At 48.1% G+C, this 6115-nt stretch overlaps 1 protein-coding gene across 3 annotated transcripts in view; it reads left to right on the top strand.

Annotated features, from left to right (window-relative positions):
- LOC102008992 (collagen alpha-1(III) chain-like) overlaps positions 1 to 2736 on the top strand; it is a 12705-nt gene extending 9969 nt beyond the window's left edge. For all 3 annotated transcript variants that reach the window (XM_013517859.1, XM_013517860.1, XM_013517858.1), the window contains 11 exons: positions 97 to 141; positions 347 to 376; positions 566 to 607; positions 739 to 771; positions 1193 to 1255; positions 1332 to 1361; positions 1442 to 1516; positions 1615 to 1719; positions 1950 to 1994; positions 2290 to 2343; positions 2563 to 2736. In XM_013517859.1, the coding sequence (XP_013373313.1) occupies positions 97 to 141; positions 347 to 376; positions 566 to 607; positions 739 to 771; positions 1193 to 1255; positions 1332 to 1361; positions 1442 to 1516; positions 1615 to 1719; positions 1950 to 1994; positions 2290 to 2342 (521 nt within the window). In that variant the 3' untranslated portion in view covers position 2343; positions 2563 to 2736. The remainder of the gene's footprint in view (positions 1 to 96; positions 142 to 346; positions 377 to 565; positions 608 to 738; positions 772 to 1192; positions 1256 to 1331; positions 1362 to 1441; positions 1517 to 1614; positions 1720 to 1949; positions 1995 to 2289; positions 2344 to 2562) is intronic.
- Positions 2737 to 6115: the final 3379 nt, after the last annotated feature.

Raw genomic sequence — 6115 nt, 5'->3', positions numbered from 1 at the left:
AAAAAAAAAAGAAAAGCCTGGCTTTTGGCTCAGACAGGCTGCAGCCTTCCTGAAACCTGTGCTGGGCTCACTCCTGTCCCTCAACTTTCTTCCTAGCGCTGACTCCAGCCACCCAGTGGGGACAGGAACCTCAGAAAGCAGGTAGGACTCTGGCCTCCCCCAGGTCTACATCTCAGAGGGACAAACCCCACTGAATCTATGCCCCCCATCTGCATACCAGGATAGGGCCCCTCCTTTGTCCCTCTCGCTTTCCAGGCTGCACAGCTGTTCAAGTACCTTGAGTACTAGAACCAAGGACTTTGGGAGCAGGGCAGCCTCACCTCTCACCTGCTCTTTCCTCCTCCAGGGTTCCCGGAGGCCAATGGCTTTAGGAACGGTGAGTCTGACCCAGGGGACAAAGTGCAGCAGGTAGGGAAAGGGATGTGCCCTCCCACAATCTATCCTCAACCTCACTTGCTATTTTCTGTGCTTGGTTCCTCTGGTCCACTCCCCTAGATCCACACTTGGCACCCGGGGAATCAGGGAAAGTCTCCCCCTGCACCCCTAACCTCCGCCCTCTTCACAGGCTACCAGCCTCCCAATGGCTACGGACCTGGAGCAGAACTGAGTGAGACGGTCTTTGTCTGCCTTTCAGTCCCTTCCTCACCCCCTGCCCGCTTGTCCCTCACCTTCCCACCGCCAGCCCAGAAAGAGGCTTAGCAAAGGCTGGCCTGCTCTGACCCAGTCTCCTCTCCCCAGGCTTCGTCGGTGGCCCCCTGCTGCAGAAAGTCGGTGAGCCCTCCTCTGCCCCTCTCCCTCCTGGCCAGCCCCTCTCTTCTCCTGTCCCTCAGGTTTCTCTCCTTATTCGCCAACACAAACTTGCCACCCACTGGGCCATCATGGTGGCTGGAACCAGGTGTGATCCTGGCCCAGGTGAGGGTAGAGGGATAGCCCAAAGCCAGGTGGAAAGAAAGAGCGAGTTTGGAAGTCACCCGGAAGGGAAGTCAGGCATGCTTCCTAGAGGCAGCAGATTGCACCCGTGTTAGTTAGATGAGGGTGGTGGGAGTGATCCAGGCAGGAAAAGCCAATTTGAGGTTCTTAAAGCTGCCTCTGAGTTCTGAGTCAATCTGTCTAAGTCTCCCTGTTGCTAGTGCTACCCCTACCCCTACCAGCACCCCACCCGTACCCCAAACCTGTCCAATCTCTCCCGCAGGGTTTGCTTACAGGAATGGAGCCCTGGGAGCTGGCGTCTTCCCCGAGGCTGAAGCACAGCCAGGTGGGTGGCTGGGGTGGGGCAGGAGTGCTGGGCCCCCAGGGCAGCCTCACCTCTCACCTTCTCTTTCCTCCTCCAGGGTTCCCTGAGGCCAATGGCTTTAGGAATGGTGAGTCTGACCCAGGGGACAAGGCATAGGGAAAGGGATGTGCCCAGGAGCTCAGCAAGAATAATTTGGATCTCCTGCAGGGCAAAGAGAGAAGGCTCCTATGTACCCAAAGGCTGCAGGCCCAGCTCTGGAAGGGGTCCGTAAGAAGCAAGCAGGTGAGGGCCAAAGGAGCTGGAGAGTGGTTGGGGGTTCTGCGGCCCAAGTGGGAGGACCAGCTCTGGAGGCTGGGGGTGCCCACACAGCTCTCCTCTAGCAGGTCAGCCAGGGGCCCAGCTGGGCTCTCCCTGGCCCTACCTACGGCCCTGGGCCACTTGGGTGAGGCCTGGATACGGACACGCGGGGCTCAGGAGCCAGCCAGGTAATGGGGCATGTGGAGCCCACGGCCTTGTAGAGACCCCACAGCCCTGTGGAGGCAGAAACGGAGGGGCTGTGCTCAAGACTGAGGGGATGGGGTGAGGAAGCAAGGAACAGGCAGAAAGGATGGAGCCTGGAGAGCGCCTAGGGGCCTGAAGATGGGACAAACTGGGAGGCGAAGGGCAGGTGGGACAGGGAAGAAGGCAATGGGCTCTTTTCTGCTCCTTTTCCCAGGACCCTATGGACAGCTGAAGCCCGCACTGGGCCCGGGGCCCTTTGGTGAGTGTGGGTCTGCCAGACTCACAGGTGAAAGTGGGTGGGCAAGTAGGGTGTGTGGTGCAGGACTGTAATCCCAGCACGGAGGAGGCTGAGGCAGGAGGGTACTCGAGAGTTGAAGCCCAGCCTGAGGAGCTCAGTGCCAGCCTGAAGTACATAGTGAGACCCTGTCTCAAAAGAAAGGAAAGGAAAGGGAAAGAGAAAGGGAAAGGAAGGGAAAGGAAAGAAAAGCAAGGGAAAGTGGGTGGGTAGAAATACTCTGCTGACCCCAGCGGTCTCTGGTCTGTCTGTGTCTCAGGGAGCCCTGAAGTGAAGAGCGGCAACAATGGCCAGTTGGAGGCCAGTTACTGAGGTGAGAGGGAGCCACAGCAGCCCACCTGCGCCACCCTGAAAGTCACCACTGTCACCCTAAAGCTGCACTGGAGGGTGCCCACAGTGCCTGAGTGGGAAAGCACCCTCTCAGCCCTGGCAGGGGCCTCCTGAGGGGTGGGGGAGCGCGGATCCAGGGTGGTGAGGAGCGCCATCCCCCCAGGGCCTGTCGCTCCCTAGTTCCAGCTCTGCCTCTTCCCAGGCCGCTGCCCTCTTGGGAAATGCTGAGCACCTGAGCTGGCCCCTGCTCATCGGAGAGCCCCCAAACAGCATCCCCTCCATGGGGCAAGGAAGGCAGGACCTTGGGGATTGGCCTCTGATGCTGCTGGCCGGGGGTCTCCCCTGGGCTGACGCATTAATAAATGCAATGTGCTTCCATTCGCCTTTGTGTACCACTGTGGTGAGGGTGGCACGGGTTGGCAACCACTACCTAGCACCTCATTTATTTATTCACGCAACAAATGCCAGTGTGGTTGTGTGCCAGGGGCCATGCTCTGGATGGGTGACATCATTAGAATAAAACAGACAACACCAGTAAGGAAACTGTATCTAAATTAGAGGACTTGTGTATGGAAAAAATTACTTTGTAATTTGTATTTTAGTTCATAATAAACATTAATTTTTTTTAAAATTTGATTTGGGTTTTGGGGTTTTTTTGGTTTTGTTTTTTGGACAGGATCTTATTATGTATCCCAGGTTGGCCTCCAACTTGAAGTGACCATCTTGCTTCAGCCTCCTGGGATTATAGGCACATGCCATCATGCCCAGCCCTTATTAAAGTTATTAAATGAAAATCACATTTTCCTTAAGCCTTACAGTTGCCATCAGCCTTACAGTTACAGACACCATTATATTGACTAATAATTTGAGTGTAAAACTCACTTCCACATTCTTTGATTAATGTCCAATTAAATTACGCATTTCACAGCTGTAAGGGGCTGGGGATACAGCTCAGTGGTACAAGTGCCTGCCTGGCAAGTGCAAGGTCCTGAGTTCAATTCCCAGTACCGGAAAAAAAAAAAAAATCAATTCTTCACAGCTGTATTTCCCTTTTGTTTTTCCCCTTGGGTGAAGGTGAACTTAGGGAACACCAACCTACATCCCCAGCCTTAAATTTTTATTTTAAGATAAAGCCTTCCTAAATTGCTCAGGCTGGCCTCAGACCAGGGACCCTTCTGTTTGTTTGTTTTTTGAGACAGGGTTTCCCTCTGTAATTGAGGCTGGCCTTGAACTTACTATGTAGCCCAGGCTGACCTCGAACTCTCAGTAATCTTCCTGCCTGTTATGGTTTGTGTCTGGATGTTCCCCCAAAGCCTCATGCAGTCCTGAGGCTGGCTGCTAGAGTTTATGATTGATCCATGGTCCACTGCTGGGATTATGGGTATGAGTGTTACACTTGCCCTGGGCAGGTAGTTTGCATACAATGTAAGGGAGGAAAAGAGGCTGCTTGCTGCTGCTCTCCCTCTTCTTGCCCTTGCTGCTTTTGCTGCCTTGTGCCACCTTGAAGGGTTGCCCCTGTGCCATGTCACCCTGCCTTGGAGCCAGCTGATTATAGACTGAAACCTCCACACACTGTAAGCTAAAGAAACCTTTCCTTCCTTAATTTTGGGCATTGGGTATTTTGTCTCAGCAGTGAAAGAAAAGTAACCAAGACACTGCCCCAGTTTCCCAAGTGCTGAGATTACAGGTGTGCACCACCACACCCAATTTAACCACTTACAAGTCCAATTAATTACAGGATGACCCAAAATTGCATATTTTTCATTAATTTTTTACAAGATAATATTATAGGAAATATAAAAACAATTTTATCAAATGTATTAAATAATTTTTCTGTATATGGTATAACTTTTTTTTTCCTTTTTGAGACAGAGTTTCATTATGCAGTTCAGGTTGGCCCTGAACTCACTGTGTAGCCCAAGTGGGCCTTAAACTGACAGTGATCCTCCTGCCTCAGCCTCTTGAGTGCTGGGATTACAGGAGTGCACCACCGCACCCGGCTTGTATATGGTATAGTTTAAAACATTCAATATACCATGCAATGTTGCAAACTGTACAGTAGTATCTAGTCTCTTTCTAAATTCTTTTTGCATTATTGTCTTTCTTTGAATAACACATCCCATGCTGTCATGTTGGCCTTTCCTTTTTTTCTGTGCATGGTATAATTTTAGTAAAACGCCTGCTCACTAAATGTAATGATAAAGACATTGTTGATGGACATCCTGGTTGGCATTTTGCTATCCCGTACTTTTTTTTCAATTCTTTGGTCTATTAGACCTAATCCAAACTGCAGATGATTTTTTTAGCTCCCTTGTTTTGAATAAATAATGAATAAGGCCCAGCATGGTGGTGCACACCTGTAATTCCAGCACTCGGGAGGCTGAGGCAGGAGGATCGTTGTGAGTTCAAGGCCAGCCTGGCTCCAGAGTGAGTTCAAGATCAGCCTGAACTGCAGAGTGAGACCCTGTCTCAAAAAGATAAATAAATAAATAAATAAATAAGCGAGTAAGTAAATATAAGTTCCATATTGTTTGGCCCAGAAGGTGCATAAATATTTTACAATAATATTTTTCCTCACTTTTTGATTATAGGATAGCTTGTTAGATGTTGGTCACCTTTGTCAGTACCACCCAGAGAATTATTATAATCATTTACCCACTATTGGAATTCTTTTAATTTCATTTCTTCTCTCAAATTCTATCATTTCTGTATTATGAACAGTTCTGTATTATGAACAAGGAGACATCTTCTTTGTTCTTCCCTTTTGTAACACAGACTTTTCCTCTCTGATACGCTCACATTTCTCCCTTTTTCAATTTTTTCTATTTTGGCACGTCCTATGCAGTCTCAGTGTCCATTTCGTATTGTAAAAGAATGTGACTGAGTTCTGCAGAAGTATAAAAATTATATCTAATGGGTTTTTAGGCAGACATGGTGGCACACTCAGGAGATAAAGGCAGGTTGGAGGCCAGTCTGGACTACATAGTAAGTTCAGAATCAGCCTGAACTGTATAGTGAGACATTGTCTCAAAAAACAAAAACAATTTTTATAGATTATAGCAGAAAATTACAGCTTATTCTTCACAAATAAAATATCATGAAGCCTGGCATAGTGGCAGATGCCTGTAATTTCAGCACATGGGAGGCTGAAGCAGGATGATCACTTTGAGTTTGAGGCCAGCTTGGGCTAGAGTAGTGAGTTCCAGGTCAGCCTGAATTACAGAGTGATACCCTGTCTCATTAAATAAATAAATAATATAAGACTAGTTTTTAAAAAACAGAACTTATTAGATTTCACTAGACACAAACATCAAAGGTGAATACAACATTCTAAATTAAAAAGTATGCAAAAATAGTTGCTATAAGACAAACAGATGTACAAATGTATCTCATGCAAGCAAGAATTGACTGGTTGAAATGACACTTGTCCAAGCGACGCTTGGGGTAGTCAGTATGTAAATAAACACACTGCCTGAGTGACAGTTAGGGCAAAATGGTAAGTGGTTAACCAAGGACCCTCTGCTTTAGCCTTCTGATAAGCCCTGAGATGCTTAAAATGGCTTCACAAATCTAATCAGCTAAATTCCCCTAGATATCTCAAACAATTAAATATAATTTACCTGAGTCTCTTGATTCTTTTAATGAAGCAGGGGCACAGATTCAACAAGCAACATCATAAACACTTAAGGGCTCTTAGAAGTGGATAAGTCAGACATTTACTTTATCAGATTGTGGAATTCTTTCAAACTTTTTTT

Source organism: Chinchilla lanigera, unplaced genomic scaffold, assembly GCF_000276665.1.
Source record: "Chinchilla lanigera isolate Chin_1 unplaced genomic scaffold, ChiLan1.0 scaffold00041, whole genome shotgun sequence".
Taxonomy (NCBI): Eukaryota; Metazoa; Chordata; class Mammalia; order Rodentia; family Chinchillidae; genus Chinchilla; species Chinchilla lanigera.
The sequence above is the reverse complement of the archived record's forward strand: the minus strand, read 5'-3'. Positions and strand labels throughout refer to the sequence as shown.